General features: G+C 55.6%; 1 protein-coding gene across 1 annotated transcript in view; it reads right to left on the bottom strand.

Moving 5' to 3' along the window:
- The window catches only part of LOC144731698 (semaphorin-3E-like), a 47,081-nt gene that overhangs the window by 10,886 nt on the left and 21,302 nt on the right, over positions 1-14,893 (bottom strand). The window contains exons 8-11 of the mRNA XM_078612875.1: positions 5,499-5,641; positions 3,775-3,889; positions 3,138-3,207; positions 1,510-2,095 (exon numbers count right to left, since the gene is read on the bottom strand). Of these exons, the coding sequence (XP_078469001.1) occupies positions 1,510-2,095; positions 3,138-3,207; positions 3,775-3,889; positions 5,499-5,641 (914 nt within the window). The remainder of the gene's footprint in view (positions 1-1,509; positions 2,096-3,137; positions 3,208-3,774; positions 3,890-5,498; positions 5,642-14,893) is intronic.

The following is a 14,893-nucleotide window of genomic DNA, read 5'->3' as shown; positions in this document are numbered from 1 at the left end:
ACAGATGTTCACAGCGGCAGCGCACTAACCGGTGCACCACCGCTCGCTCCACCCCCCGCACACCATCCCCCCCCCCCCCCGCGGGGTATTGGTCGTCATCGTCGTCATCATCGTTATTATCGTCATCATCATCGTCACCGTGATCATCATATCATCGTTATCATCGTCGTCGTCGTCATCATCGTCATTATCATCGACGTCATTGTCATCGTCGTCATCATCATTGTCGTCATCATCGTTATCATTGTCATCATCATAATCATCATCATAATCATCATCATCGTCATGATCATCATCGTCATCGCCGTCATCATCTTGATCGTTGTCGTCACCATCAGCCGTGGCCAATCCACTCCTGGATGGAGGCTTCCCCCGCAAGCCGTGGCGACGGTCCCCACCGCTGGAGAGTTTGTTATTGACAATGCATGCGTGATCATTTGTGGATGCACGTCTGTGCGCTGGACTTCTTTCGCACCGTACGTAGCCAAGCGTGCTAACCGGAGGTGCATGGGGTAGTGACAGTGGTGGTGGTGGTGATCGTAGGGCCCTGTTTATAAGGCTCGGAATTTTGGGGCTGTCCCCTGTGGCCCCCCCCCCGCCCACTCCCCCTCCGTGTGAATCTTCTAAAGCGGCCTCTGGCGCGACCGCTCAAATCCTACGGAGCCGCCGATTTCAACGCTCCATCTCCGCGCCCGCCCGCCCGCCCGCCCACCCCCGTGGTATTTACGGAATCGGAGGCACCAAAGAGAAAGTGGAACAGCGCCACAGCCTCCTCGCTCCCTCGCTCCGTCCGGGAGGCAGGGAGGGAGGGAGGCCTCGTAATCGATTCTCCCACGGCACGGAGACACCACGTGTGGCGCATTAGCCGTGGAATCCCGCTTCGGGATTTACAACTCGCTCGCTCCCTCTCCCTCCTGCTCTCTCTCTCACCCCATCCCTCCGTCTCACACTATATCTCTCTCTCTTTCTATCTCTCTCCCTCCCACTCTCTATCGCCCTTTCTACCTCCATCTCTCTCTGTCTCTTTCCTTCTCTCTCTTTTTTTACGATCAGAGGAGACAAGAAGATGCTCGGTGTAGTCGGCACTTTGCTTCGTTCATCATTTCGGTTTTTTGTTTTTCAATGCTGTCTCCTCCTCTACTTCCATCTCTCTCCATCTTTCTCTATTCCTCCATCTCTCTCTCTGCTTCTATCTCCCTCCCTATCTATCTCCCTCCCTATCTCTCTCCCTCCCAACTCTCTCTCTCTTTCTCACGACAACATCACCGAGGCGGCGGAGCGATTGCATCTTCACAAATGTTTCATGGATTCACAGCAAAAGTGAAGGCTGTGTAAAGAATTTACATCTGGGGCACTGTGGGGGCCCTCTAACGTACGTGCGTGTGCGCGTGTTGAGCTACTTTAGCACCGTACGTAGCCAACCGCGCTAATAGGAGACGCGGGGAAAGGACAACACAACACTAAACACACAAGAAGCAGTTCCAAAGACTTGAGCTTGCCAATCTAGACGACGACGACGATGATGATGATGTAAAAGTGCAGCTCAGCTCCCAGCAGCTTCCTAACATCGGAAGGGAAGAGCGTTCCAGACGGCCAAAAACGCCGCGCGACGACGCGGCGACCGCCGCCTTTGTCCGACGGCAGCAGCCCGAAGCCGCTGCCGCCGCAGCGACGATGACGGGAGGGAGGCGGCGTGATGGTGGCTTGTTGCTCCTTGACGGGATCAGCGACGTGTCGCTCTCCATTCGTGACGAGCGCTTCGTGCGCGACGAGCGCCGATCTTCTGACGATGTGAGTCGTCCGGCACACCGGGGAGCCGGTGCAGCTCGGCGAGCACCGGAACCGACAGGGCGGACTTTTGTCACACCGTACGTAGCCCACCGCGCTAACGGAGGGCACGGTGGGGGGCCCTGCTGTGCGTGCGTGCGGTGCGAGGGGGAGCGTACTCACAAATCCCGGGCGGGGGTACGGCACGCGGCCCTCGAACGCCGCCCACTGGAACTGGGGGCCCTCCTTGTGGGCGTAGGCCCCGTTGAAGGCGTCGCGCACGTCCGACATGCGGTACGCGCACACCGCGTCGCCCTGGAACACGTGGCTGGGCGCGCGCACACGGCACGCACACGTGACACGCACACGACACACACACGCACACGTGACACGCACACGACACGCACACGACACGCACGAGCACACGACACGCACACGACACGCACACGTGACACGCACACGCACACGACGGGCACGTGTGGGCACGCACGCACGTACAGAAGGGAGGGAGCCGGTGTTACTCCCATCATCACCACCGCCATCACATCCACTGCCATCATCACCACCACCGCCATCATCATCACCACCACCATCGACAACCACTATCACTGCTACAACCGCCACCGCCGCCTCTAGGCTGCGACCGCCCCGCCAGAGGCCCAGAGCGTGGCTGCCTGCGGCGAGTCGAAACGAGCGGAGCGCGAGCGGATTGGCGTGGACTGCGGTGATCTGCTCGCGTTGCTGGAGACCTCCACGGGGGAGCGGTGTGGGATTGGGGGGGGGAGGGGTAAATGGGGTGCCCCCCGCGCCAAATATTCCAGAACTCGGCGCGCTCGCGTGAGTTGGAGCGGGAGGCGTGGGGGGGGGGGCAGGGGAGACGGCTCAAATCGCAATCCACAGCCTCGAGGAGGATTCTCCGTCACGCGGTGTGATCCACATCGCGGGGGGGCGGGGGGGGTGAGCGAAGTGGAAGAAGTTTTTCTCACGAATTTTTTTTACTAAGAGAAAAATCGTCAACAAGTCAAATATATATGTCGGTGTGTTTTCTTTAAAAACGTAAACATAGATATTTTTTAAAATCACATTTTTTGACAAATCATATAAAACGATGTTGTTTATGAACCACATTTGTTTTTTTATGTCGGGAGTTGGGATTGAGGCGCTAGGCGGAATCCTGGGGGGAAGCGGTGAAGAGGAGGAGTGAGGAGGGGTGAGGAGGAGGAGGAGGGGTGAGGAGGAGGAGGAGGGGTGAGGAGGAGGAGGTGGAGGAGGAAGAGGAGGAGGTGGAGGAGGGGTGAGGAGGAGGAGGTGTGAGGAGGTGGAGGTGGAGGAGGTGAGGAGGAGGAGGTGGAGGAGGAGGCGCCGCTCACCTCGCCGTGCGGAAGACGCCGTAGATGAGGGGGTCGCTCTCCTCCTTTGTGGGCAGCAGGAAGACGTCGACTGCACGCCGAGCGGGGGCACAGGGCTCAGTGTCGCGACCACTCCACTCGTCACAGCCACAGCCGTCAGGAGTGAAGGAGCTCCTTGTTTCATACAAACGATGAAAACTACGAAACCAACGTTTCGTATTTCCCCAGCTAAAGGCCCCACTGAGGCATGAAGCCACCCTGTCCATCACAGATGACAGCTCAACGGAGCGGCTGCTCGTCATCATCACGTGGACATGTCATCATCACGTGGACATGTCATCATCCCGTGGACATGTCATCATCACGTGGACATGTCATCATCACGTGGACATGTCTAGCAGGAGCCGTTCGTAGCAGCCCGGTGCTCACATGAGGCACGCAAACTCCAAATATACAGCAGCAGGCGTCGTCAGGGTGGGGATCGAAGCCTCGACCTCCTGTATACCAGGCGAGATGGTTAACATCACCTAGCCACAGTGGCATCCAATTATTAGTGGTGGCGGTGGCTCTGTACGGTGCGAAAGAAGTTTAACATACGTACGGGGGGGATGGGGGTGGGGAGGGTGATGTGGAGGGGGATGGGGGGGGGGGCACGCACCCAACTCGTCGAAGTGCGTGTCGATGCCGTCGGGGCCCGGCACGGAGCACAGGAGGCGCGTCTTGGTGAACGTGCTCCACTTATTAAGCAGCACGCGGTGGCCGCCCGCGTCGTTCTGCACGCCAGCGGGGGCACACACGCACGCACGCGCACACACGCGCACACACACACGTACACACACACACACAAAGACGCATACACACACGCACACACACGCACACACGCACACAAAGACGCACACGTGCATGAGCGCACGCGTTTGCACGCACGCATGCACGCACACAAAGACAAAGATCCCCCGTATAGCCGTAACAGACTGTTGTGGCAAGTGCTGTTAGCGAGCACCTATAACGGCCGAAATGGCACATGAGGGAAGTGGGTGGTCAAAACCACGCCCGACCACCTTTGTCTCCCCAGTGGCGATGTTTACACACCGCACCAGGTACTCATTTGAGGTTGAGTCGACCTAGGAGAGGCCGAGGACAGGTACGGATAATCGCCACCGGTGTTGGCCGTGAGCGGGAATCGAACTCGAGTCTCCGGTTCGTAGCAAAGAGCTGACCGCTGCACCACCGCTCCCCACACATGCACGCACACACACGCACGCACGCATGCACGCGCTCACGAGCGGACTCGCGTGAATGTGCAGGAGGAGAAGGCACCCGGCTGGCGCAGAGGTCAGAGGATGCGGCTGAGATCCTGGGCTGTAGTCGTACAGCCACGGAGAGTAAACCCGGGGTCTCATAGACTCACACAGAGACCCATAGACTCCCACCGAGACCCATAGACTCCCACAGAGACCCATAGACTCCCACAGAGACCCATAGACTCACACAGAGACCCATAGACTCACACAGAGACCCATAGACTCGCATAGAGACCCATAGACTCACGTAAAGACTCATAGACTTGCGTAGAGACCCATAGAGTCACACATAGACCCATAGACTCGTGTATAGACCCATAGACTCACGTAGAGACCCATCGACTCACATAGAGAATCATAGACTCGCGTAGTAAGCTGATGGTCCCTGCCCAGTTAACAAAAGATGTGCCAAAAAGTACAATTTTACAATTAAAAGTTTGGATGCATATAGTGTATCAAAGTGCATAAATAATCACTGTACAAAACAGTGGACCAATATTTGATTTGGGTTTTCACTTAATTTGGCTACATTTTCAAAGCGAATCGTACCACTTGATGAAGCAGGGATAGCCCGAGAGCTGGTTGGTATGTCAGCCTGAAACCTGGCAGGTATGTGAGCCTGATGCCTTACAGGTATGTGAGCCTAAGGCCCCACAGGTATGTGAGCCTGATGATTGGTGGGTATTTGAGCCTGACGCCTGGCGGGCAAGTGAGCCTGAGGCCTTGCGGATATGTGAGCCTGAGGCCTGGTGGGTATGTGAGTCTGAGGTTTGGTTGGTAGGTAAGCCTGAAACCTGGTGAGTATGTGAGTTTGAGGCTTGGTGGGTAAGTGATTCTGATGCCTGGAAGTTATATCAGCCTGAGACCTAGCGGGTATACGAGTCTGAAGCCTGGCAGGTGTGTGGGCCTGAGGCCTGGCGGGTATGAAAGCCTGAGGCCTGACGGGTATGAAAGCCTGAGGCCTGGCGGTTATGTTGTGAGCCTGAGAACTGGGAGGTATGTGAGCCTGAGGGCTGGCAGGTGTGTGAGCCTGAGGTGTCGCAGGCGAGGACAGCCTAGGCCCGAGGCCCGCACCTACCGCGCAGACGCGGCCGATACGCGAGTACCGCGCCTTGCTCTTCCCGTCCGTCTCCATGGCCATCTCCGTGAAGAAGAAGTAAACCTTGTCATCGTCATGGTCGTCCGTGTCGGAGATGACGTGCACCGCCACGAACCGGGGCTCTGTGAGACACGCCAGGGAGAGACACCGAGAAATTACAGAGGGGTAAGATGAATTACAGACGGACAGAGACAAGACATTGATTGCAGGACAGAGAGAGAGAGCGACAGAAGAAATACTGACGGACAGAGACTGTTTACAAGACATAAAATATATGACAGAGAGACAGATGAAAAACAGAGATGGATGGTAGATAACCAGATGGATTAACAGACGGATATGAAGATAGATGACTACACCGGAGATGGATAGAAAGATCTACAGACGAATTACAGGACGGAGAGAGACAGCCAGTTGTATTACAGAAGCACAAATAGACACAGGAAACAGACAGATTAATTACTAAAAGAAAGACAGAGATAGATAGATATATTTACATATGAATTAGAGCACAGAGAAACACATGACCACACTACATGCAACACGTGCGGAAACATTGATGCCAAGACATGCGATTTGACATCAATCAGCATTCATCGATGATTATTGACTCACGAACCGACGCATCGAGTCGCCGCTATGGCTGTGAGTGGCCTCACACAGTGACCGAAATTATCTGCAGCGATGCGAGGATCGGGCGTCTGGACACGGGGTCGGTCGGGGAGGGGCGGGGGGTCAGGTTCAGGCTGCGTTGCTCAAAAACACAATGAACAGGCTCCAAACCGCTGGATGTGAAACCTCGCGAAGGGGCCGCGCGGTTACACAAGAGCTGCTTTGTGGCGGTGGTGGCGGCGGCCGCCGATAGGAATCCACCCGACATCATCGCGTCTATCTTTAGACAATCTCCGTGGTTCTTTTTCTTTTCTCGTCAGCAGAAAAAAAAAGTCACTTCCCTCCCAGTCCGTGTCGAACGCGACGGACTGGCGGGCAACGTCGCAGAAGCATCAACTCAACAATGTTTTGTTTTATTTCACCGGGTAGGAGCCCTACTTGTGCTGCTGTGTAGCTCTTTTTTTCCCAAAGCGACCTGGCCCTCACAGATCATAGCTCAACGAAGTGGCTTATCATCATTGTTATCATCATCACGTGGAAATCTATCGCAGCAGCCAAATTACTCTTAGACGCGTGACGTCGATTCTCAATGTGGAGGGACAAAAACCAGAGGGAGGGCGTCAGGGGTCAACATCGAATCCACAAACCTCCTGCACACCAGGCGAGGGAGTTAACATCCCCTAGCCACCGTGATGATGATGGGAGAGAGACACGCAAACTCCAAACATACAGCAGGCATCAGGGGTCAACATCGAATCCACAAACCTCGTGCACACCAGGCGAGGAAGTTAACATCCCCTATCCACCTTGATGATGATGGGAGAGAGACACGCAAACTCCAAACATACAGCAGGCGTCAGGGGGTCGGGATCGAACCCACAAACCTCCTGCATACCGGGCGAAGGAGTTAACATCTCCTAGCCACCGTGGCGTCCAACCATACGGATCGGAAGCAGGCAGATGGACAGATCAACGGCGGCACTGGCACGGAACGCATTCCCAGCGACCTGTGGCGCACCCACCCAGACGCTTTGTGGAGGCGGCCCGCGCTCCACTCGGGAAGCAACGCCAATTTGCGCACGGAGCGGGGTTTCTCGATGCGAACGACCGTGGGGGCGAATCCGATGAGCTACGAAAATCTTTTTCACAGACCGCGCAGCACACACACATCAAACGGCTGTCTCCCAGGCGACCGCACAGGCAGATGGGACGGGTACAGCGACACAAACACCGCCATCACCACCACAACACACAAACATCAACAACGCCCAATCATGGGGATGCCGTTTCCACGCGAACGGGGATCGCTCTCGCCGGATCTGTGCGCGCGACCGCAATTTTCTCCCAAAGAGCAAAAGCGAATTCACTTGAAGTTGCCTTCGACGCTCGACAATCCCTCAAATCGCATCCCAACGGCGCCATGCGGCGCCTTTCGCTGCAAATCTCGGGAGCCAGGAGCGTGCACCTGTGCCTGTGTTGGGAGAACAGCGTCCCCGCCGCCCCCCACCCCACCCGAAGATGCCACCATGGAACAACTCCAGATGTCGCGTCAATTGGCCTCTTCTCCATCCGCGGCTGCGGCCACGCCGACTCGTTTGCACGGCCCGCTGACGACGTTCGTTTATCCAAGTTGGGCATTTTCCTTAAAGGGATCGACGCCGCGGACGACTGCTGGAGGGAAAAAAAGAAACCTTCATGGCCCTGTCGGATTCTTCCAAGATAAATATTCGGATTTGCGAGATGTTTCCGTGGCAGGCTGTGGCTGTTCAGCGTCGGTGGAGGTCGTGAGTTCGATACTGACGCCTGCACATATGGAGTTTGCATCTTATCCCCTTGGTTGCGTGGATTTTTTCTGAGCTATTTCGCTTTTTTTCCGAAGCGACCTGGCCATAAATGATAGCTCAACGAAGTAAGCTTCTCATCATCAAGTGGAACATTTTTCGTAGCCAAATTCTTTGAGTGCGTGACTTGGATTCTAAATGTGGAGGGAACAATCCGAAGACCTGGAGCAAAATCCACGCGACCACGGGGAAAGAGAGACACGCAAACTCTAAACATACAACAGGCGTCGTTCAGGCTCGGGATCGAACCCACGACCTCCTTCATACCAGCTGAAGGAGAACAACAAATCAGGAAGCCGAATAAAACCGTTCCAAAGTGGATCACGGAGTGCGTAGAATGGCTTGTGTGGGAATCGACGTTTATCACCGAGCGGGGGGTGAACTGTTGAAGTTCAAGTGTGAAATCGATTAGTTACGCACACGGTCAGGTTTAGCCGAGCCGCCTGGCGATTCAACACGGGAGATCGTCACCGTGATGGCGACTCACCGTTATCGTTTCACTAGTACTTATTGGGGGGGGGGGGGGGGGGTCAGATGGCCGTGAGTAGCTTTGACGTGAGAGCTGTGCGTAGCGCCACACGGCCAAACAAGCCGCGCTTGTCCCCTGCTCCCCGCTGGATTTTCCAATCTTCATGGAGTCTCTCTTGGGTCCCATTGGTCACGCGGGTCGATTATGCGGCTGCTATACATTTCTGAAGCCACGTGCTCATAGTCGGTGTCACGAAACTACTGCCGAGGTTCTATTCAATCGGCGCGTTTCAGTGGCGAGATGTTAACTACCTCGGCCTGTCTACAGGAGGTCGTGGGTTCGATCCTAACATTCACGCCTGGTGTATATTTGGAGATTGTGGTATCTCGCTTCCCGTGGTGGGATGTTAACTACCTCGCCTGGTATACAGGAGGTCGTGCGTTCGATTCTGACCCTGACGCCTGCTGTATGTTTGGAGTTTGTGTGACTCTCTCTCTCCCCGTGGTCGCGTAGATTTTACTCCGGGCCCTCCTGTATTTCCCTCCACATTTAGACACAACGTGCGTTTAGAGGATTTGGCTGCTATAATGGTCCATACGATAAGCCACTTTGTTGAGCTATCATTTGTGATGGCCAGGTCACTTCTGAAAACGAGCTATATAGCTCAGTGGGGCCTTACCTGGTAAAAAAAAATACAAATAGCTTAGTCGTTTTAGTTTAACGATACCAATGTTTTAACTGTAGCCCTCCATCAGCCAGCGCACAGGGCATCTGTGAAAAAAAGAGCTTTATAGCTCATCAGATTCCTCCAGTACGAATACAGATTGTGCTTCCGATACAGAGCCAATAGAATTCAAGGCGTCACCGCCGTGGGACGGACGTGCCGGCTGATTTCGCTTCACATCGGCAGAGAAGCAACGTCGACCGGCGACAGCCGACGTTGCCGTCAGCAATTTCTCCGGAGGTCGCACGTTGACAAACATAAAGCTGATCGGAGGGCGGAGATTTCACTCGATTCGATTGGCCGTTGCGTGTGCGCGCGTGTCGCCGGGTGGTGGAAGTTGCTACCGCACAGCTCCACGGGCTGCACCGTAGCCCCGCGCGACGAATCCCGACCCGTGAGACATGGGGGCAGTGACCGCGCTACGGACGGGTTCGGAGTTCCACCAGAACGATCGATAAAAACCCGCATGTTCCGCATGTCGAGAACTGATCGATTTCCCCCTCCCCACCCCCCAAGATAAAAATCTCGCAGTCAGAAATCGTCGTGCCTTCCCGTTACCCGATTACTCGTTCGTTTTCTCTCGGCACCGTATCGCACACCGCTGTAGCATGCCACAGAAGGGAGAATGTTCACGTAAACGCGGCGGTAAATTCCATTTCCCTGAATCCTCGTGAAGTTGGGCCCCTTACGCCTCGCTCCGTGGTGTCCACCCGCAACCTCGGCGCGCTCCACCACTCGCGCTTAACGTAAACCAACGCAAATGGATAAAAAATATCCCAAGTGTGGATTTTTTTTCCCTTATTTAAAAAACAACACGATTTACCGGAGAGTTTCCGTAAGTCGGGGGTGGGGGGGGGTCTTCCGCAAGCCGGGGACTTTACTGCATCGCGTTGCCGTGACGACTCGGCAATGTTACCCCAAACACTAAACACCGGTCGGTCGCGCTGCTGTTGGTTTATTTTCTCTCTTTCCCCTCCTCCACGTCCCCGGCGTTGTCCCGCGATGACGCCGGGAGTAGCAAGCACGCCGCGCGGTGCCGCACGCCCCCCGAATCTCGCCGCGGGCAGAGGCCGCCACACGCCGTTCGCCAGGGGGGCCCGCGGTGGGAACCGCACGGCGCACAAAGATAAAGACAAAGATCCCCCCACTCACCCGCCCCTAGAAAGCCTCATCAGACTGTTGGGGCAAGTGCTGTTAAGCGAGCACTTACGAAGGCCGGCACGGCACACGAAGGGATGGTGTGGCCGGCGCTGCGCCCTGCCCGCCTTTGTCTCCCACAGTTCTGATGTGTACACACAACCGCACCAGGTACTCATTTGAGCCTGAGTCGACCTAGGGGAGGCCCAGGACCGGTTCAGATAATCGCCACCAGCGTTGGCCGCGAGTGGGAAACCGAACCCGGGTCGCCCGGTTCGAAGCGCAGCGCACGCAAAGACAAAGATCCCCGTGTAGCCTGAGCAGACTGTAGGGGCAAGTGCTGTTAGGGAGCACACCAACACGCGCAGAGAGACAGATCGGCCGCGCTCCGTGCCCTGGGAAACTCCGGCACGTGTTTCCAATGACGCGGAGGCCGCCGCCGGTGCCCCAGCGGTGATGAGAACCAGACCCACACATCTGAGTTGAAGGCCACACGGGGAGGGGAGGGGAGGGGGCGGCCGTTACCCGGGGCCTCGGCACAACACGGCCACACAAACCCGCCGACTGCCCCCCCCGCACCGCCCCGCCGCTGCGTAACTTCACCCCGGCGAGAAAACAAAAGGAATTAACGTGCAGAGATGATGCGATCAAAGACGCGTTACATTGCCCACACTTTGTAAATTGATGAGAGTAATTATCATTAAAGTTAATTTAAGAAGCGGCCGCTAAAACGGCCAAGGACCGAGTATTCCGGCGCTGCTACCGTTATCGTCACTTAATTTGTAAACCAAACTACGTCGTAATCCACCAGGTGCAGGCCGCACCGAGCTGCCTGGCTCTGTTGGAGAAGCCACCTGGCCACGGATAATAGCCCAGCGAAGTGGATTCATCGTCACCACGTGGAAATGTACATGCAGCCAAATGACTCTGGAACGCCGCTTGCGTTCATTCTAAAGCGTGGAGGGAAAACACCGCAGGACCTAGAGAGAAATCCACGCGACCACGGGGAGAGAGAGAGACAGAGAGAGAGACACCGTAAACTCCAAATGTACAACAGGCGTTAGGGTCGGGATCAAAACCCACGCCCGCCTGCATACCAGGCGAGGTAGTTAACATCTCACCACCGCGACTTATACAACGGTGGTGGTGGTGGCCGCGCTGCAACGTGGCTCACTGTGGTCCGGCGCTTTGGAGGAAGCAGCCGGGGTTGCTGGATCACACACGGGTGGCAACACGTTGCGAGTCTTTTCCTTCGAGACGTGGGGATCGAGGAGGTGCCGTACCCCTGGCTCTGCCTGCGCAATGCAAGAAAGCGGTATCGCAAAAGTGTTGGCTGATGCTCTCTTTGTGCCCCTTCTGTCGGGGGATCAAGCGCTGCCCCCTCGTGTCTGCGGCCTCGACCCAGCGGCCGCGAGATGCCACCACCCACGCCAACGGCTACGCCGACGCTTCATGCAACAATTTATCGCTAAGATTGATGTGTATATATTTTGATTGTTTCATTTTTTCTTTGTCGCCTTTTACATACTCCACGTTTGTATGTGTGAATATATACTTATAGTTGATGAAGATATCACCTGATGACGATCGCTCGTGTTGTGGTCGAAACGTCGTAGTTTTTTGTCATTTTCTTTCAACCTATCTCCGTGACTTTAAGACCCAAAGAATATGAATTCCTGCAGTCACGAAAGCTTTAAGTCAAGATGTATAGTTGGTGAGTTAGCCAAATCCTCTTTACTCCCCCATGGAACGTAACGCCGCAATGAGTTCCACTTCCCCCTGTCCTTGGCACGTTCCGAGCCTCGCCCCAAGAGAGTCTCGAACGAAACCACCGCCTCAGCCTCCTCCTCCAAGGCCATGTCATGGAGGGCTCCCTTTGACGTCCCGCCCACGGCGCGAGTCCCAGCGCGGCTCTACGACCCCAGTAGGCTCCCCTCACCCTCTTCAGCGTCTCTCCGGCAGTGTCTAGGCCAGCCGTGCCCCCCCCTGCCGCCCGGGGCTGGGTGCCGTGGGGGGTCGTCATGACCGCTGGGATGGGGACGACGTTTCGCCCGTCGGGAGCTCTCGCAGCGAGAGGCCGACCTACGGCAGGGGACGGGGTAGGGGGGGGGGCCCTACTTTCAGAAACATTCGTTGTGTTTTCTCTGCAAAATATGGGGGGGGGGACAGGGGAGAGAGGGGGGAGGCAATGGGGAGTCTGTTCGTTGACGAGATCGGTGCCACGGAACAACTTCTGAGCTTCGGCTCGATCGGCGCGTTTATTCACAATCGACGGGGGGCACACGCTCCACGCGCTCTGCTGAGGCTGTTCGTCAACGTGTCGTCAGAGTCGTCTGCAGAGGCTGAGTCAAGGGGACGGGCTGAGACCATCAACTTCGCCGCACTTGAGAAGCCGGTTTAATCACAACTCAGTCCATGCGAGTCTATGGGTCTCTGTGCGAGTCTATGGGTCTCTATGGGTCTCTGTATAAGTGTACAGAACCCCTCCAGAGAGCCCCTCTAGATTACTATTTTGGCCTACTCTTCCATACCGGCCAGACAACTTGGAAGAAGTCAATGCACCCACACTTTACCCCACCCAGAGCCATCCCCCCTAGGGTGTGACGGTGAATCGGGGGGCGACTGCCCTGGGCCCCGCGCTTTGGGAAGGGGGGCTGCCCCCCCCCACGCGGCTTCTCCAAAGGGCAAATGAAGGGCAATGCCATCATCATTGTTGTTGTTGTCGTTGTTGTTATCACAGCCCTCTACCAACCGCCAACATCTTTTCTAACGGGACCTTTTTTTTCCAGTATCAAAGTATGAAGTGTAAAAATAGGTGTTACCCCTTTCTAGCAATAAAACAGGTGTTAAGACGTCCAAAAAACAAATAGACACCGCTCGCAAGGAATCAAGCAATGCATTAACAACTAACGGTACTTGTGGTGAACATGCAGATTGACATGCTCTGATAACATATGGCATTCACTTTGAAACTGATTGGTATACACCAGAGACAGCCTTCTTCATGGCTTAGTCTCTGTCCCGGTGTGAGACCAGAGTACAACGCCAAGGGTCGGGCAGCACGAAGACAACGCGCGTATCAGAGCACTTACAGCTCGGGGCGAGCAGCTACGCCACGCGAGGGTTATCAGAGTTTGTTTTTGTTGCCAGAAACAGAGTGCAACATACTCTTCTATATTCATCCTCTCTCACGCCCGCTAATGAGCCGGAGCGACCCGTGACCCCCAGCGCTGCTGCGTCGCCTCCACCCCCCCTCAATTAACGCGTGATTAGGCCAAGGGGGGGGGGGGTCCTGTCCACCCCGCCCCCGTTTTCTCAACCCCATCCATCACCGAAGGCGTCTCCACCCGGCCGTAGTGAAGGGGGAAAAACACAACGGCTGTTTTCTCATCGCGCTGATTTTTCTTCGCTTCACCGCCGGGCTTAATTTTGTTTGTTTTTGCGTTCTTGCCGTTTTTTGGTGATGGGCCCAGCTCACTCGTCTGGCAGCAGAGGCCCAAACCCCGTCTCGCTCGAGTCCTCCTGCCCGCTTCAGCACAGTCCACCTGACAGCCTCGCGACTTTGTTCACCCGCAACCGCACTCAATCGTTCGCCCACCCAACCTCCGTCTCGCCCACTCGGTGGCAGGACGTGCGAGATGCAACGACCCTCGGCTGCTTCCTGGAAAGCGCCAGACCACAGCCAGCCACGTTGCAGCACGGCAACCACCACCACCACCACCGTTGTATAATTTGCAGTGGCGAGATGTTAACTATCTCGCCTGGTATGCAGGCGATCGTAGGTTTCGATCTCGACCCTGACACCTGCTGTATATTTGGAGTTTGCGTGTCTGTCTCTCACATCATCACAGTGGCTAGGAGATGTTAACTACCTCGCCTGGTATGCAGGAGGACGTGTGTTCTATCCCGAACTAGACGCCTGCTGTATATTTGGAGTTTGTGTGTCTCTCTCTCGCCGTGGTGGCGTGGACTTTTTCTACGGGTCCTCCAGGTTTCCCCCTCCACATTGATAATCTACTGCTATACATTTCCACGTGACGATGACAAGCCACTTCGTTGAGCTATCGTTTGTGGCCAGGTCGCTTATGAAAAAAATAAGTTATATAGCTCAGTGGGCCTTACATGGTAAAATAAGACGTCGTTCATAGTTTAGTTAAGTTTTGATGGCCACAAAACCGTGGCAGCGATGAGCCAGTTCCGGGTCTCTCCGTGTGGTTCGCGATGGTGGTGCCAGGGAGCTGAGCCAGCGCTCTCTCTCTCTCTGTGTGCATGTGGCTCAGTTCTGAGGCTCGTGTAAGAGTCGTGAGCCAGCTTAATGTTGTGCTCAGAGCGTGTTTCGTAGGCTAAAATTATCGGTGACTAAATAGTGACGATGGGCCACGTATCATGACGATGGGATCGTCACGATGATTGAAAAAACAAAAATGTGCCGCTGGACGGGAAGCGATGGGGCAGGGGGGGGGGCACGGTGTGACATCATCAGCACCGGGAGCGAACCCCCGGCGGGGGTTTCCCGCCTTCGGCAGGCAGCGTGTGGGGGGCGGCGGCTGCCCCCGAGTCATCGTACGACAAACACGTCGGAGAGTCGACC

This window comes from Lampetra planeri, chromosome 40 (genome assembly GCF_965212315.1).
Source record: "Lampetra planeri chromosome 40, kcLamPlan1.2.h2, whole genome shotgun sequence".
NCBI lineage: Eukaryota > Metazoa > Chordata > Hyperoartia > Petromyzontiformes > Petromyzontidae > Lampetra > Lampetra planeri.
This window is presented reverse-complemented; position numbering and strand designations above follow the sequence as displayed.